The sequence below is a fragment of the Myxocyprinus asiaticus genome, chromosome 17, assembly GCF_019703515.2.
Source record: "Myxocyprinus asiaticus isolate MX2 ecotype Aquarium Trade chromosome 17, UBuf_Myxa_2, whole genome shotgun sequence".
Taxonomy (NCBI): Eukaryota; Metazoa; Chordata; class Actinopteri; order Cypriniformes; family Catostomidae; genus Myxocyprinus; species Myxocyprinus asiaticus.
The window spans coordinates 34,081,090-34,099,291 of NC_059360.1; the positions used below are offsets into that span (position 1 = coordinate 34,081,090).

Here is an 18,202-nt window from a genome sequence, read left to right on the forward strand (position 1 = left end):
GCGGTGCGCAATATTTGAGTGCTACTCAAGAACAGCATCTCAGATGTAGATGCTCAACAGTTCGGTTCACTTATAGTACGCATTTTAGAATTTGAATAAGAAGTGAATTTAACTGCTGTGAACTTGCCTACAAACATATACAGAAGAGTTTAGAGTGTCAAAATAAAAGCATGAGGGTTTAAAATGTGCACGATTTAAATATATTACAGGTGTATTAAAAATTAAAGTCAATAATAATAATAATATTAACAAAAATGTATTATTATTATTATATTATTATTATTGTCATCATTAGTATTTGTTTACAATTTATAACAATATTTAAGTTGAATGGGTTCCAGAAAATAACTGTGTGAATGAAAAGTGGACTGATGTCTTACAACTAAATTGAACAAAAAAGAGATCTGAATCCTTTAAAGTCCAGATGCAAGTTGAAACATATAAAAAAAATTAAAAAAAAATAAATAAAAAAAAACCACTGGTTTCTTTTCAACTGACGACTTGAAGACTGGAATTACTGTTAATTTTGCTGCTACATTATCCAGTATACTAGTTAACAATAAAGTTTTTCAAATAAGCTATACATTTATGTTGAAATAATGTGGTTAGATGTTTGTTTTTCTTTACATATGAAAGAGTACTCCCAATTAGTTCAACACAATAATGTAAAGATATTCTAAACTGATTATGCAAAAAAAACAACACTGGTATCGGCTTGGGATCGGTATCGGCCGATACTGAGATTTCCGATATCGGAATCGGAAGAGAAAAAGTGGTATCGGTGCATCCCTAATTAGAATGTGCTTTCTATAACATGTTGCTTTTACATAAACACGATATAGACGATAATCAAAAATTTGTATCGGTGGACACAATTCTACCTTACCAGTTGAAATTTTAATTGGTATATCACCCACCCCTAGCAGAAACCCAGAAATCACTTTATTTTATGTACTGAGCCACAGGTGTTATGCAGCAACGCTGTTGGTGTGAAATCACACGCAAGCCCGCTGTTGCCCCTTATGGGTGCGGTGTGAAACAGGCCTGACTCAACAACAGCTAACTGTGTAGCCTTCAATCCATAAGCCCACGCTCCAAGTCTCTCTGGCATACAGTGAGAGATTCCTGCCGTTGCACGTGGAAGTGTAATATGTATTAGTGATGCATAGAAACAGAGAAAGAGTAGAGGAGAGACAGAGACATTGTAGCGTTTGCGTATGCGCGCGCACGCGTGTTTGTGTCTGTGTGTGTGTGTGTGAGGGCATTCTGAAGCAGTGATGACCCCGAGGTGAGGGTTGTTCAAACAATACAATTTCCCATTAGTCAGCCAAGTGACTCACACACAGACAAAGCCATCAGGATGAGATACGCACGGCTTCAAAAAAAAAAAAAAAGAAAAGAAAAAAGAATAGGACATGGTTTTTTTTTTAGAAACTTTCAACTTCCTGTGTGTGTGTGCGTGTGACTCGACATGTACTCACAAAGGGGAAAAAGACAGCACTCCAATAAGGAAACTGTCACAGTAAGTGCGTAGGAATGTTTTCTTAATGCAATTCGGCTTGTACTTTATTGTTTGGCATACTTTGACATGCATTACTTGCATACTTGCAAGTACAGCTGAAAAACAACACAAACCACAATTTACTTGTCAGAAAAATTCAAATTCCCCGAATGGCTTCATCTTTTCTTTACATGTTCCACTGTGAGTGTGTAGTAGTCTTGGCCATTAGATTAGCATGCAAGTTTGTTTAATAGCCAAATAGACAACTAATTTAAACTGAACAAAAGCTTGAAAGAGAGTACTTATTTGCATGCAAAGAAAAGAACATTAGGGTAAATCTGCGTTTTTGTTAATTTGTCTTAAGACAAATAATTTTTTACAATTATTTTTAAGTTAAATTATCATGTTAGTTCATAAGTTAGTTTACTACTATGGCATTATTTCTAAAAACATGCACAAGTGCCCTCACTTTTGCACAGTACTGTAGGTTGTCTACATTTACGCCTGTATGTTTTGTGTGTGTCCACTCACTGTGATTTTGGTTGCATTGTTGAGCGCATTAACCCACTCCACTAGATCCTGCTGATCATTAGCCTGCAGAAAGTACTTCCTCATTCCCGCATTAATGACTGCAGAGAAAGAGAAAGACAGAACTTAACCCCATTTTCCATCATGAAATGTTTCATAACCCCTATATATATATATATATATATATATATATATATATATATATATATATATAAAACATCTCTAATATTACTCACAGATTATCTCTGTGAGATCTCAGTGCATCAGAATGAAAGGTTTAGTGTTTTAAAAAAAAAAAAAAAAAAAAAAAAAACTTGGACACAGAAAGCTTTTATTAGAGCACAGTAGACTTTATGCATTTCCATAGTGTCAGCCCATCAAGTCAATCAGAATGTGTGAATCAATTTCAGGGTGAAAAGCTACAGGGAAATGGAGCTGGACTCCATTTAGTGTTAATTCAGTTGCTGTTTGCTGGGATGAAGAGGTGAATGCTCACAATAAACATGTACACATGTTGGATGTTCCCTTATGTGCTGCGGTTTAGAAATGTTCTGCCATGTACCAAGAGTCACACTCTTGCCTAGTTATCTTATTGTGTGTCCTTGTGTGGTTAAAGCTTTGCAGAATTCCTTTCTACCAGCCTCCACCATCTGACACTGAAGTGTTGTCTTCACTGGATTACTGTAAACCACATAAAACTTTTTAAGTAGCACAGTACATTATGACTTGGAACTCCTTGTTTAGCTTTAAAACAAAATTGTAATTAAACCAATTATTATTTGCACTTTTCGGCATTTTTTTTTTTTAAAAAATGTGAATTCCAGATTGACATTAAATTTACATTGTTGATCAAACACTTTCAAAGTGTACTACTGTAACTTACATTACAAGTTAAACTCCCTCTACAAAGTTATGGAAGTACAATGTTTCCAACGGAGCAGAGGGAAAACTAGTTAGGGCAATGCGAGACGCGTGCAAAATGACTGAATTTGAATGAAAATAACTGCCCCATTCACATCCCCACACTGCCGATACCTAATTAATCAGGAACTGCTTTTTAGGTGTGAAATCAAAATGCAACAGAATTGATAAAGACAATCTGGTCAGCAAACTAACCACTGATCAATCTTTTTTGTCTGGGGTGGTCCTATAAGAACCACTGATTCAACACTCCCCAAAAAGAAGAGATTAAAACCAACCAACCAAACCACTATAGGTAGTCATTTGTTCAGTGCTTATATCCAAAACAATTTACAGTAAACTTCTTGCAGGTACAATACACCAAGAGGGAACTGGGGTTAATAGCCTTGCTCAAAGACACAATGGTGACAGCTCATTGATCACAACTTATGACATTCAAAAGCTTAACTTTCTTATTACCAGCACAGATCTGGAAGGGCCACTGGTACCAGGATCCACATGAGCAAAACTCAAAGACATGGTACTGGCATGTCTGGTTATTTTTCTATATGGATTAAAGCATTTACTATGATAAATGAACAAAGTCAAAGATGATGAGAACTGGTGCCAATATTAGAAGAACTAAACCAATAAATAGGATTTCAGGAATACTTCAGAATTGACAGAAGCATCCTGCAAAGAGCAAGATTTAGAAGCACACATGCACACAATGCCAATTCACTAGAACACACATCTATCAAGTGACCAGACCACTGTTTCCTGTTTCCAATAATGCTCTGCAGACGGCTACCATGTGCAGTGCAGTGCAGTGCAGTGCAGTGACTGCACATGCACAGCAACACAGAAGTATGCGTGTATAACCCATGAGAATGAGTATGCACTCAAATTATCCAAGTGAGAACAGAACTGCAAATTACATTCTTTTTGGTGGGGCACCACTGCAAGAACATAGTATATTATTACAAGCCATTCATAGAAGCACAGAAGCAATGCATAGAGTAAAAACAAGATCTAAAACAAAGTTCTATACTTTCTATTCAGTACCTAGCCAGGATTAAAACCACAAACCCTTCAGTTACTAATCAACAGCCGAGTCAAATGCTGCAGCAAAAAACAATTTTCGCAGCAAAATTATTCACTGTCCCATGCCAAACTTTTCTCTGAATCGTCAGGGATTTTTTTTTTCCAGCATCCAAACAAGTTAAAAAAAAATTGACCCAGCCTCTGAACAAGAATATTTCAGACTTGGTGTCAAGGAGTTCATAGAAATGCATTATTTAGTTTTAAAATCTTGTATTGCATGCTATTCGTGCCAAAAATGTGTCTTCTACACCAGATTCTAATCTAAATCCAAAAAGCATAATCAGACAATCATGGTGAAAATTACACCAATTTAAAATACAAGCAGGAATTTGACAACTTTTCACGTAGTATGTTCGAGTGAGAAAATCTTACCGAAGCAGTATTCAGCCTTTGGCCTTTGTTTGGTGGCATCACTAACCTATGAAAAGAGGGAGGGGAAAAGAGTGCAGTGTCCGATGTAGCCTGAATAACTGCCACATCTGAAAGAAAGAGTTTTTGTCCCCTACAAAAAAGTACTGTGGTGATCCCATAGTACATTGATGATATCAGGTAATAACAACAACACGGTACTGAATGATTACCATATTCATTTAACATCGTATTTACAGAGTTCTCCAAGACCCCGTTTACACCTGGTATTAGCGTTAAATTCAGGTGTAAATGGGATCTAAAACTTTTGCAACCAGATCACAAAAATCACATACAGAGGTAGTCAAAAACGCATGTGACCACATTACATTTTTGGTGTAAATATTATTAGTGGTCAGCCGATAAATCAGCCGATATTCTGTTTTTGAATTATTGCCATCGGTAAACCTTATCGTAGACCACTACATGTTATTGCATCCTGATGTGTCCTGGACAACATGGAAGCCCCGTCCCTCACCTGTCAATCAAATGCTGCGCTAAAACAAGAGTTTAAACTTTGCCGGTTATGTGTAGCTTTAAAAGAAAATAACCGTCTAAAAAAAACGCTTCCATTAACATGCTCAAGATATTTACAGAACTTCTTCAGTGTGCCTTATGTTAACATGCAGTGACACAGATGAGAAGCATGTGCAGTTGATTTAGCTACTTCACTAAAATAACCGAAAACTGCTCGAAATGTCACGCTTGAGCTTAGATTACATTTCAATTGTACCTGAGAGAAACAATGTGGCGGTTTTCTTGCGCTTTCTTCGTGTTTTTTGACTGTTTATCCAGTAAGTCACTGATGTGATGATTGATGTATGTCATTATGAAACCAGACACTCCCCTCAAAATCCAATTACAGGAGATGCATTTAAGTGACCAGGTGTAAATGGTGATGTATCTCGTCTGACCACTTTTGATAGGATCACCTTACACGCATCTCAATACCAGGTGAAAACAAGGTCCAAGGCACATGTCCAAAAATCATGGTAGTTGCACAGTACTTTGTTTGTTAGTGGTGTCTTCCTCTGAGTAGCATATAGTACCACAACAATTTAACAGCCTTCTATTAAGTTTTCAACAAGTGATTATGCAGAAATGGTAGAATGCGTGAAAAACTGTTATGTGCAGCTTACCTTTGATATGTAGGTGAGACTGAGGGAACTCACATGTTTGGCACCTGCAGGCAAGTTCTATAAGACCAAAAACAATAATCACTCCCTCAAACAGCACCCCAAACATTGAACCACATTACCAAGAATGTATTTTTGATTTCAAACTTGCTGATCAATTCATGTAAGAGCACTTTAAAAAACATAATATCACACTGACGGCTCAGCAGAGGTTTCAGACAGTACCTGTGGGTTGTCCATGTACCAGACCAGACTACCCTGCTGCGTGTCCAGGATAAAATAGCGCCGCAAGAACTTGCCGCTGTTCTCCACATCCTCGATGTCCAAGAAACCGCAGATGCGGTTCTGCCGGTCCACGTAAGGCATGTCCCCCTCTCTTCACACTACTCATTCCTTCTCTCTCTCATACCAGAAACTGCTGCAGAGACAGAGAGAGAAAATAAGGAGCATGGGATGGGAAAGGGTAGAGATAAAGAAGGAAACACAGAGGAAGAGAGAGAGAGAGAGAGAGAGAGAGGAAGAGAGAGAGAGAGAGAGAGAGAGAGAGAGAGTAGAGTTAGTCAGGGCTGATGCAGTTGTGATAAAGTAAGTTAATAACCTCCCTATCTTTTCTTGATGACCCCTCTCTCTTCCTTTCACTCTCGGCTCTCTCAACTGAAAAATATTTTCTTTCTCTAATATCTGTCAAAACCATTCCCATCTACAGTATCTATACAGTATCTGAATCACAGCACTGCCCTGCACTAGTAACTGCCAGGGGTGCAGATCCTATTTCAAGATGAGGGGAAAGAAAAAACAAGAAATTTGCTTTGTAAGAATGGTTATTGGTATGTTAACAATTAGCTTGGGATAAATGTCCAGCCTATGCATAATCTACTAGGGCTGCAACTAATGATTATTCCGATAATCGCTTAATCTAATGATTATTCGACTATTCGGCAATTACTGCAATGGTAAATCATTAGCTCTTAACCGACTATTCAACTTGTGCCCCAAGTTAAAAGGTTGTATTAAATATGCTTACTAACAAAAGTATTTAAAAATACCTCTAAATGACATTCACTGGATTAAAGGGGAAAAAAGCTTTGTATTAAGTTCAATTCAGTAAAAAATTCACTGCAAAAAAATCCTATTGTTATCAAGTGCTTTTGTCTTGTTTTCCATTTAAAATTGTCTAAAAATCCTTAAAACAAAATACATATACTTGAGAAGCAACATATAAGATATTAAGAATGTATCTTCTTGAATATAAGTGTATTTTGTATACAAGTTTATACTTCTGCCAGTGCAAAGACAAAATATATTTATATTCAAGATCTATTCTCTAAAAGCAAGTCTAAATATCTCATATGCTGCTTCTCAGGTGAATGCATCTTTTTTTTTTTTTTTTTTTTTTTTAAGGATTTTTAGATCATTTAAAATATTTGTATTTTTAATATTATATTCAACATTCTCAGATAACAATTTTTTCTTCTGCAGTATAGCTGCTAAAGTAAATGTACGTTGTTTTAAAGGAGTTTTAGTTATTTATATTGAAAAACTAGCCAAAACAAAAACAAATCAAAAACATAATTGTTGCAGTGTATAATGTGGTGAAGACTATCCTCCCTCACTTTTATGTTCACTTCAATCCATCTTTAACTCACAAAAACAAACTCTCTCCTTTTAATAAAGCTGCCTATTGCCGATTTTCTTTAAGATAAGAAACACACAGTGACAAATACTGTATATTATGATTTAATACCTCGCGAGCCATCATGTTATAATCTAGCTGTAGCGAGTGTGCGCGCAAGGGACGAGCGTCCCCGTGCCAGAATGTGCTTCAGCCGGGTGCAGTTTCAATCTCTCTCCCCCTTAGATCGGGTCTCTTCACGCAACTCAAAGAAGCGCCGCTGACCGCACAGAGAAATGCCAGTTTCAGAGTTTATACTTATTTACATGACCAGCTTCATTATTATATGAACTTTAATAAAGTATGCATTAAAGATATAACACAGGGGTGTTTCATTTTAAAGACGCTCGACATGCAAGTTTTGCTTAAGCGGAACGGCAACTCTGGCTCCGCAACATTTTACAACGAGAGTGCTTCTGTATTTACTTATTTTGTATAATACACTCATACTTGGCGATCTACATTACCTGAAGCTCTTTGGAAAGTTTGGAGTGTGTCTGTGAATTGTCGTCTTCCTCTCCTCAATCAGGCCCAAGCTGAAGTGCTCCTCTCGCGCCATCCGAGTTTCATATGATCTCATGTTATGTTAAATGAAATCAAACGACTTTTCGACAACAAACATTTTTGTCGACAATTTGTTTTTACTGTCAACGTTGTCGATAATGTCGACTAATCGTTTCAGCCCTATAATCCACCTGTATTTTGTTCCATGGGCCAATTACATTATTAGTGCTTTGCATTTTGTAACAATGCATTCCTCATGATAAACAACAGAAAACTACTCTCTTCAATAAGCAAATATTATCTAGGTTTTAAGATTGATTTGATGTACACACCAGCAATCCCGAGAATTTAAAAGCAGTGCTTTCAGCTTTTAAATCAATACTACGAATAATAATTGCATGATATGTATCGGTCCAGGTTAAAGGGGTGGGGTCTAGCTGCTGCAAGTGCTCCCCTCCTGATCCAGGGCGCAAGGGACGGCAGCTTCCTTGGCGGCACAGCTTCACTGGGCCCATGGCGTAAGAGGAATGGTGGCCCGGAATCCTGGCCTGTCCGCCACAACACATGCTCCATTCCTAGCAACACATCTAACCCACGCAGAGGATTTCTGAGTGGGTCCTGCGAGGATGCAAGCATGCATGCACAGGGACTAGTGACCGGCTTTTAAAGGCTGTGGTGATGAAGTTTTATAAACTTCAGGTGAACCTCATCATGTTTTGCCAACCGGGAATAATCACTGAGCCCCTCCTCTCTCCTGCCCACTCCCAACGGAAGCCTAGGAAGGTCGGCTGATGCGGGGCGTCACTGAAGTCAAGGGAGGAGGTCGTCATGTCACACTATTCAAAGATTCAAAAGAACGGCTCAAAAGAGTCAATAATTCGGAAATCAGGCTACACTGATTGCCCTGTGTGTTTCACGCTAAAGATTAAAAAACCGGCTCAGGCGTAGTTCTGGCACTACACGGGTCTTGCTTTGTGGTTCACTCTGTAGATTCAAAAGAACCGGCTCCCGTTCCGTTCGAGAACTGGACTACACTAGTCACACTGTGTGTTTCAGGCTATTGACTAAGGCGCAGTCACATTTACCTTTTCACAGCAAAATTCCACAGGCGAAATACAGTCATCTCAATAGGATTCCGCAGTACCGTGAATTTTGTGCAATGGACTTCCGGTGGCGAAGAATATCCCTGAATATATGTGGATTTCGCAGGGAGTTTAAGTTTGGTGAACTTTGACAGGCGAATTCACCATGTTGACCAATAAGAAGTTGCTTGGTTTGGCAGTGACCTCTGTGTGGGTGGTGCTTCGTACACAGAAATACTTAATATTCACAATGGACAAGGATATAATTTTAGCAGCAAATTTCTTTTTGACTTCACTCTCCCAGTGTTTTAAGTGCAGCATTAAAAAGAGGCTGCTTGGCAATATTCATGCCACCTTCATCCGCCGAATTTTTTTATGTAACCAGTTCTGAAATAACAACTTGTTTCTACACAAGGTTTAAGAAGTAGCATCCACCAAAAGTAAATCCATATTTCTAAAATGGTTTTGATTTTACTTATAAAAAAATAAAAAATAAAAAACACATTATCTAGCCTATTAAAAAAAATGTCACTTTTATTTTATTTTTTTATTTTTTTTGACAACCTACAAAAGGATCAAAATCAGCCACAAATATCTAATCACTGCATCCTTTATGAATACTTATGAAAACTACACAATAATGCTACTTTTAGCTATGAGCCAAAAAATTAAACCATTTTGTTTTGTCCTCAATTGATTATTCAACTTCACTATACATAAACTGACTAAACTTATTAATTTTTGCAGTTTTCAACCTGTTATAGTCTATAATTGCCTAATTATGTGTAGGTCCTCCTCGTGCTGCCAAAACAGTGCCAACCCGAGATCAGCAGTTACAGAAATACTCAAACCAGCCCATCTGGCACCAACAATCATGCCACGGCCCAAATCACTGAGATCAAATTTTTTCCCCATTCTGATGGTTGATGTGAACATTAACTGACGCTCCTGACCCATATCTGCAAGATTTTATGCACTGCAGCCACACGATTGGCTGATTAGATAATCGCATCAATTTGTTGGCACCAGATGGGCCAGTATGAGTATTTCTGTAACTGCAAATCTCCTGGGATTTTCACGCACAACAGTCTCTAGAATTTACTCTGAATGGTGCCAAAAACAAAAAACATCCAATGAGCGGCAGTTCTGTGGATGGAAATGCCTTGTTGATGAGAAAGGTCAACAGAGAATGGCCAGACTGGTTCGAACTGACTAAGTCTACGGTAACTCAGATAACCGCTCAGTACAATTGTGGTGAGAAGAATATAAGATATATAGAATGCTATTCTAAGATGCGGGTTGGCACAGTTTTGGCAGCACGAGGGGGACCTACGCAATATTAGGCAGGTGATTTTAATGTTGTGGCTGATTGGTGTATATAGATCCCTAACTAACAACCCGGAGTGACAAAATCGAGAGAAGAGAATAAAACCAGTATTCTCCTCTTCTAATCTGAGGGCAGAGGTATTAATGGCACAAGTGTAACTCATAAACAGACAAAGGCTGTGAACGAAGACAAGGCCTGCTGTGTCATCGCCCTGCAGAAGCAACAATGACCATTAGTCACTTGACCAATTAGCATAGAACACTATTTGACCCGCCCTGGGTTCCAGAGCACAGAATCAGCCTTGTGTTTTGGAATGCTCATAGGTTCTCTAAAGCAGCCCTGTTCTACCAGGTCTGAAAAATGTACGCAGGCTTATACTGTATTATGCAAAACATGATGTATGCAGCCTTCATGCTTGAACAAAAGCACACAGACACACACATATATGAGCTGTTATCGGCCGATGTGCTGCTTATCACTACCAGTAAAAGGAGGGCTCTGATTCCTCATTTTAGATTGGGCAAATAGAGTCTACAAGACAGGTCTGGTCACGTTCTAGACAGGATTTGGTTCATGTACTTCAACGCTCCTCATGTACTAGACTAGATCATCCACATTAGCACACAACGTAGAATCAGTGTTCGTGAACAAATAAAAGTTAACAAATTGAAAAACAAACAGACTAAAATGTAATTAAAATGACCATAAATTAATTTTAGTTTTCGATAAATAGTATAACATAAATATTGAAACCTTTACAACTTGCCTTCATCAAACATGAAAGTGTCAATAGAAAGCAATAACACAAGAGAGCCCTGCGATAATTAATGCTACTGTTAAACATTTTTAAAATTTTCTCATTAAAAAAATTTAACTCCTAAAGACATGAATTGTAATTTTGCAATATATGTATGAAATCATGACCACTCACATTAAAATGAAGACTCCAGTCTTATCAGTAACCTTATAAAAGCTGTTTTATTCTACAAGGAGAGGGTCCACACATGGGGGCTGCCATGTTAGAATCACATGACCAGCCGAATACTACTAATCTCAGTAACGTCCTGTTTTTTTTTGACACTTTTACTCACTGATTAAAGTAATCATGGCTGACTGTTAATACTAAATTACTACATTTCTACAAATGGCATCTGAAACTTAAAACTACTGATTTTAAATTGATTTTGAATTAGACATGCCCTTTCCGCCCCTTTCACGGGAGCTTTTTCCATTCTATCAATGGCTACGTTTACATGTACACCAATACTCTGATTATTGCAATAATATGAATATAAGGAATAATTAGATTAAGATGTTTACATGATTTGTGCGAACCTCTTCAATCCTGTTTACATGCTAATTGCCATTACTCTGATTACTGCTTAGAAATGTGATGTTTTAATGCTTTTTTTATAAAATAAAAATATGCAAATATGTATCATTAAATACAGCCTGGCATAAAGAAAATTAGTCAGTCAGTTTGTGAGTCTTTTTGAACAACTTTTTAAAAGAACCGGTTAAGAAGGGTTATTTTTGACTACACGGGATGCGCGGTCTCATTTGATTCACTCAAAAGAATCAGTTCCTAAGAGTAATTTGTTTATCAGATTACACTGGTTGCTCTGTCTGCTTTGATTCACTAAATCTTACCGTATCTTACAATTATCATTACTAGGGATGCACCGATACCACTTTTTCTCTTCCGATCCGATATCGGAAATCTCAGTATCGGCCGATATCGATCCCAAGCCGATACCAGTGTTGTTTTTTTGCATAATCAGTTTAGAATATATTTACATTATTGTGTGGAACTAACTGGGAGTACTCTTTAACATGTAAAGAAACACAAACATCTAACTACACATTATTTCAATATAAATGTATAGCTTATTTGAAAAACTTCATTGTTAACTAGTATACTGGATAATGTAGCAGCAAAATTAACAGTAATTCCAGTCTTCAAGTCTTCAGTAGAAAAGAAACCATCATTTCATGTTGCATCTGGACTTTAAAGGATTCAGATCTCTTTTTTGTTCAATTTAGTTGTAAGACATCAGTCCACTTTTCATTCACACAGTTATTTTCTGGAACCCATTCAACTTAAATATTGTTATAAATTGTAAACAAATACTAATGATGACAATAATAATAATAATAATAATAATAAATTGTTATTAACAATATTATTATTGACTTTTATTTTTAATTACACCTGTAATATTTTTAAATCGTGCACATTTTAAACCCTCACACTTTTATTTTGACATTCTAAACTCTCCAGGAAGTCCTGTATGTGTTTGTAAGCAAGTTCACAGTAGTTTAATTCACTTCTTATTCAAATTCTGGTAAAATGTATGCACTTATAGTATGCAATTACAACAGTACTATATTTAAATCGTGCACATTTTAAACCCTCACGCTTTTATTTTGACATTCTAAACTCTTCAGGAAATCCTGTAAGTGTTTGTAGACAAGTTCACAGTAGTTTAATTCACTTCTTATTCAAATTCTAAAATGCGTACTATAAGTGAACCGAACTATTGAGCATCTACATCTGAGATGCTGTTCTTGAGTAGCGCTCAAATATTGTGCACCGCTGTGAAGGCTAAAAATCACCGCGAGTGCATCACCAGCCTGTGTGTGAGTTTGTATCAACAGAGCAGCACCATTCACTAATGTGCTGGCGCTGCGCATACTATACATTTACTTATTAAACACAGCCTTTTGTGATTCACAGAGCTATCGCACATCTTCAAGTGGCTTTGAATAAAATGCACGAGTCATGTGAACTGCTTTAATGGTGTTTTTATGGTTCTTTTATGTCATTTTTGGTGCTTGACAGTAACGAACATGACTAACAGTATCAAATTTGGATCGGGCTCCTCGGGTAATAATTGCAATATTCTGTTTACATGAGCTACAGTTTAATCGCAGTATTGCCTTAATCACACTGTAATCACATTTTGAGGGTGCATGTAATTGTAGCGATTGTCTGTGTGAGCTTATGAAAGTGGTGTAACATGTTCCAGTTTTGTCCTAAAGGGGGCTCTGCAGGCCTGCAGTCAAGGCGATGCGGACAGATATCTGGACTAAAAGACCCAGACAGTGTTTCCTGCACTACTATTTGGTGGTGCAGTCAACAATGCTGCGGAGTCTACAGCGTGATACACAAAGTGCAAACGGTGTAGTTCAATTTCCAAACAAATTACCCTGAGCTAGTTCTTTTGAAACTACACTGCAAGACATAAAAGTTCTACCAGTGTTGTCTGATCCACGAACGAATGACTCTTACGAGTCTGCTCTTTTTAATGAATCAAAAAGATGAATGAATCAGTAGAGCTGACTCAAATGTGACTGAATTCATTGACTCACTTGAAATAAACCAGAACGGTTACTGTCACATGTACTGTACTTATGAGGCTTATGAGACTCTTCATGGTTGTTCATATGACAACATGTAGTTTATACTACACATTAAGTTTTGTTGTCATAACTGGAGAATTGTAAATGGACTATAAGGCAATTTAATATTTCATAAACAATCAAATATAAAAGTAGTTCACTTTTAAAATTGCTTGTAATATTGTTTATTTGTCTGTCAAATCCACTTATATAATGCAATAAAAAAAACAACAGGTGTCTTTCAAAAAACAAATTGGTCGAAAGGAAATCTGACTGGTTGGTATTTTTTTTTTTTTTTTTTAATCTACCAGCCACCTTGGGATCTTGCCCTGTGTAGTCAGAGGCCTAACTCCTTATTTCTGTGTCGTAGATTGGTTTGCATGCACATATCCTTGTTTTAATCCCCGATTATAAAAAAAAAACTGCCATTTTTAACTTACTACGACTGGTGTCCTAGATAAGACAGATAAAACACCACTTTCCAGACAGTGTGCATGAATGTTTGTGTGTGTGTGAGACAGAGAAAAGGCATTCTCTCTGTGACCTAATTCACTCGTATTCCTATAAGCCAATGGCTGACGTGTCCTGTGTGGTTTGTGCACAGATTCAGGTAAAACAGACCTGCATATGCACCTCACACATTCGCCGTAAACAGGTAAAGTTGTCAGAGAGGTTGTACCAAGCTCATGTCCTAGAGCTAATTTCCGCAATCGCAAATAAGCACATACACACACTGCACACGCACACAAAAACATCTACCCAGTGTGTATAGAATGTGCACACTGGCCTAACCCATTTGTACAGTAAACATATAGTTCAAAGACATGCACAACAGATATAATGGTCTGTTCCTCTGGCCTCTTAATCCCTGAGTCCTCTAGTTTATCATATGAGTCTGACTATATGATAAACTCCATCAGAATAATGGGAACAAGAGTATAGGGGGTTAAAAAAAAAAAAAAAAAATTCTACCACAATAGAAAGGTAAACAATTCAGATAAAAAATCTGCGGGATGTGTGGTCATAAACGTATTAATAAAAGCATGTAACGCCTTCCCTGTCTTCTCCAAATCAATATGACTGCATCCAACGTGACTATCTGAGGTCACCACCATACTATCTGTAAACCAAAGCCAAATGTGTGTTGACCGACCGACTCATCCTGTCTGTCTATAAACACACAAACAAACAAAAAACACAATGAACTCCTGTTATGTGACATTTTAACATATTTAGGGTATCCATTGGTCTGGCTGTAATAAGGACAAGCTAAAAGCAGAATGCTGACAACAACACAATTTAAAACCAAACCGTAAGTCATTGCAACATCAAAGATGGGTTACCACAGTGGCTGTTTTACATTTAGATGGTTGACTCCACTTCGCTAAAGTCCTAAGAGACTCCCAACATAGGATATATAAACTCAGCATACTGTGAATTGTGTGCAACCTGTCTAATGTAATAGAAGTTATAGAAAATTCTTTAGTGTAAAGAGACCTTTTACATTTTTTATGTCCTTTTTTAACATCTCCACTTTCACTTTTAAAATATGAAAGAATGTGAAGGTGAAAGCGGAGATTTACAGTAAAAAGTAGTGGCCGACCGATATATCGCAGAGGTCGATAAATGGACCGATATTTTGACTTTTTTTTTTTTCCCGTTTGCCCGATTTGTGTCTTGAGGGCACCGAGAATCACCTGCTTGCATGTGAAACATCTGAGACATGTAAACGACCAGTCACGGTTCGTTTTGTTGTTAAGTGCCATCGTGTTACTACAATAATAAGTATTTAATGATCATTTAAATGGTCTGCATATCAGAGCTTCGGCAGACGCTTTTGAGCTCATAATAATAAAGAGCTCATCTGTTTCATTCTCCCTCTCTCTTCTCAACAGTTCCCTGTAACTTTTAACTGTCTTGCCTAATGATAAAAAGACAAATATCAAACTAATATCATATACCGTATGCAAATATGCGTATATCTGGTTTAAACAGATGTAATAAACTAACCTCACACAACTTCAGCATCCTGAGCAGCACACATATATCTTCCTCTAAAGCACATATTCTAACAGTCCCTCCTCAGCAGTTCCCTGTCACTTTTCTAATGAAAAAAGGCAAATATCAATAAAACTTCTGAACTTCACAAAAATCCTGCGTTTTCTTCCCATCGAGCGCTCATATAATATCTTCCTCTGAAGCGCGTTTTCAATCAGCCAGAATCAAAAACTTCAGGATCAGGAAGTTCCTCTGATTCACAAATCATGACAACAATCCAAGCAGGTGATCCAGGCCGTTTAAACTGTCAGGAGATTGAGGCTCGCGCTGGATACGCGTGAGTGCGACCAGTGTGTTTCTAGCAAGTCAGTCCACTGTCGCCCATGTTTGGAACGCTCTCGGGACACTATTTCCAGTCATGAAAGTGCAGCTCCGATCTACTCGAATGGAGAAAGACCAAAATCTCCAAAACGGTTAGTCAAGATTACGATCAAAGAACATATTTCAAATCAGCAGTAAAATCTGACAACACAGGTATCATAAATGGTGCTTCTTTACCTCAGATTACGAAAAAAAAAAAAAAAGGAATCTTCCCAGCTTTTACAGCTAATGCGCATGCGCGTTCACAAGTTGATTGACAGGCGATGTCTGTATCTAAAAGGTGATTGGCTCTTTTACCTGTAAGGTGGGACTTCCTATCTACATCTGTTGACCGTTGGCTGCAGTTGGGCATTCTAATTTTTCCCACTCATTTTAATAGAAGTGGCCTGTCTCTGCTAAATAGTCTCTGGTGCAAATTCAAGGTAAATGCGCTTCACCTGTGCTATAAGTAAATGTCTTATTCACTATGCACCGTTTGTCCAATTGGTTTGATTCTGTATTTTTTTAGAAAATGCAGTTGCCAATGTGGACATGCCATCTGTGGTTTCTTGACTACTGTGTGTACTGGTATGTCCTTCTTCCTAATATATGAACAATTTCTTCACGTGCAAATAAATTACTAAAATTTGATGACAAAACAGAAATCAGAAGAAACTGCTATCTACCATTTAAAATACAATCTTTTTTTTAGAAGTTTTGTGAGAAATTAAGTAAATATAGTGCTAAATAAGAGTTTATTTGTTTTGTTTTTTTTTAAGCAATTTTATGTTTATTGTGTTATATATCGGCATTGTATTGGCCACCCTGCTCTCTGGATATCGGCATCGGCCATTAACAAACCCATATCGGTCGACCACTAGTAAAAAAAGGACTTCAGTATTGATCTGTTTCTCACCCACACTTATCATATCGCTTCTGAAGATATGGATTTAACTACTGGAGTCGTGTAGATTATGTTTATGCTGCCTTTAAATGCTTTTTGGACCTTCAAAGTTCTATCCACAATTCACTTGCATTGTATGAACCGACAGAGTTCTGCAGATGAAAGAATGTCATAAACATCTGAAATGGCATGAGGGTGAGTGAATGATGAGATCATTTTCATTTTAGGGTGAAATATTCCTTTAAACTGAACTTGCAACTTTTCAGTTATCAGCCCAATCTTTAACCATTAAGCTACACCACCCCTTGTGTATCCAGATGTTCTGATCTATTATAACTCTTTTAAGCAAAAGCAAAACAGTGATCTTCCGTTACACAAGGTTTAACATAGACAGCCCTTAATGTAAACTCTGGGGTTCATTTTTAAACCTACAGCTCAGTATGAACTGATTATGGCCCACAAAAGCAGGTGAGATAAGTAACATTAACAATAGTATACAATCAATCAATACTGTACATATGAGATCAGAACTTTCAATAGGAGTTTAAAGTTTGTGATGTGATATTACCATTATGGAGCGATCTGTACGATATAACTCTATACAATTAAATATCCCTAGTCAAATCTTGCTAATATATATTTAAACTGTTGTTGTTAACACTGTTATTATATTGCGTGGATGAAACGTCTAAAATGATCGTCTATGAGTAAGCAACACCGCGGAAAAGCCCCACCTCGCCCTGTCTCCGTATGATCCTACATTTTAATCTACTGCAGATCTGCGTTTAGCCTTTAACTTCACTCTATGTCCATATACGAACTCAGTCCGTGACCGATGAGCCAGAAAAGATACTTTTCTTGGTCTACTCACTCGATTTATTCTCGCTGAAGTGGAGTGGTTCGGCTCTGCCCACCTCCTGCTCGTGTACCCGTTCACAAACTTCAGGAGTGTTTTTCCTGCTGGAGCGGAAGTGGCTGTATACGTCACAGCGTCAGGTTTAATGTATGTCTGTTTTTTTTTCTCTTTTTCTTTATTTTCATATTTATTTTCATTCAGTATTGTAGGCAATTTTTAAATATTAATTTGTATTTATTATTGAAGAGTGTCAGGTGGCCAGTCGTGTTTCGACTACGTCGAAAATTGGCAAAATATCCCATTGTTTTCTCAAAAATACCAAAGTTACTTCCATAAAACAGATATTTTTTTCTTTTCTTTTTTTCGTAATAAGCAAGATAAATACAAAGAGAAAACCGCTGGTTATTTTGTTTGATTTTTAGGTTAACTAGTGCCTTTAAATGCTCTCAAACTGGCATGTCATGACCAATACAGTGATACGTAGCTACACATCTTGTTATTCTTATCTGAAGTGAGAAAG

General features: G+C 37.3%; 1 protein-coding gene across 6 annotated transcripts in view; it reads right to left on the minus strand.

The window, feature by feature from the left end:
* The window catches only part of LOC127454929 (pleckstrin homology domain-containing family A member 1-like), a 33,503-nt gene extending 15,695 nt beyond the window's left edge, over positions 1 to 17,808 (minus strand). For 5 of the 6 annotated variants that reach the window (XM_051722464.1, XM_051722465.1, XM_051722467.1 and 2 more), the window contains exons 1-5: positions 17,698 to 17,808; positions 5,803 to 5,995; positions 5,581 to 5,637; positions 4,406 to 4,451; positions 2,033 to 2,130 (exon numbers count right to left, since the gene is read on the minus strand). In XM_051722464.1, coding sequence (XP_051578424.1) covers positions 2,033 to 2,130; positions 4,406 to 4,451; positions 5,581 to 5,637; positions 5,803 to 5,943 — 342 coding nt within the window. In that variant the 5' untranslated portion in view covers positions 5,944 to 5,995; positions 17,698 to 17,808. The remainder of the gene's footprint in view (positions 1 to 2,032; positions 2,131 to 4,405; positions 4,452 to 5,580; positions 5,638 to 5,802; positions 5,996 to 17,697) is intronic. The other variant, XM_051722463.1, reaches the window with a different exon arrangement.
* Positions 17,809 to 18,202: the final 394 nt, after the last annotated feature.